The 252-nt window shown below is 38.1% G+C and overlaps 1 protein-coding gene across 1 annotated transcript in view; it reads right to left on the bottom strand.

Moving 5' to 3' along the window:
- The window catches only part of LOC104956990 (insulin-like growth factor I), a 3,833-nt gene extending 3,809 nt beyond the window's left edge, over window positions 1-24 (bottom strand). The window contains exon 1 of the mRNA XM_010784581.1: window positions 15-24. Within this exon, the coding sequence (XP_010782883.1) occupies window positions 15-24 (10 nt within the window). The remainder of the gene's footprint in view (window positions 1-14) is intronic.
- Window positions 25-252: the final 228 nt, after the last annotated feature.

Below are 252 nucleotides of genomic sequence, written 5' to 3'. Positions count from 1 at the left end.
CTCAGGTCTATCACCTTCTGTCATGGGCCACTTCTGATTGGTTAACAATGGCTGGTACATGTGGAGCACAGCACTTCTGATTGGTGTGGATGACTGACACACAAGAACAAAACAAAAACAATTTTTTTTATAATTGCCTCATTTCAAATCGCGATTTCGATTTAAAATCGATTAATTGTTCAGCCCTAACAAGCAGTGGTGGAAAGTAATACATTACCATTGCTGTAGTACTGTCAATACTGTATGTACAAT

The sequence above is a fragment of the Notothenia coriiceps genome, unplaced genomic scaffold (assembly GCF_000735185.1).
Source record: "Notothenia coriiceps isolate Sejong01 unplaced genomic scaffold, NC01 NC01_scaffold00026422, whole genome shotgun sequence".
Classification (NCBI taxonomy): Eukaryota; Metazoa; Chordata; class Actinopteri; order Perciformes; family Nototheniidae; genus Notothenia; species Notothenia coriiceps.
Note: the sequence above shows the minus strand (reverse complement) of the source record. Positions and strands in the feature narration are given on the sequence as shown.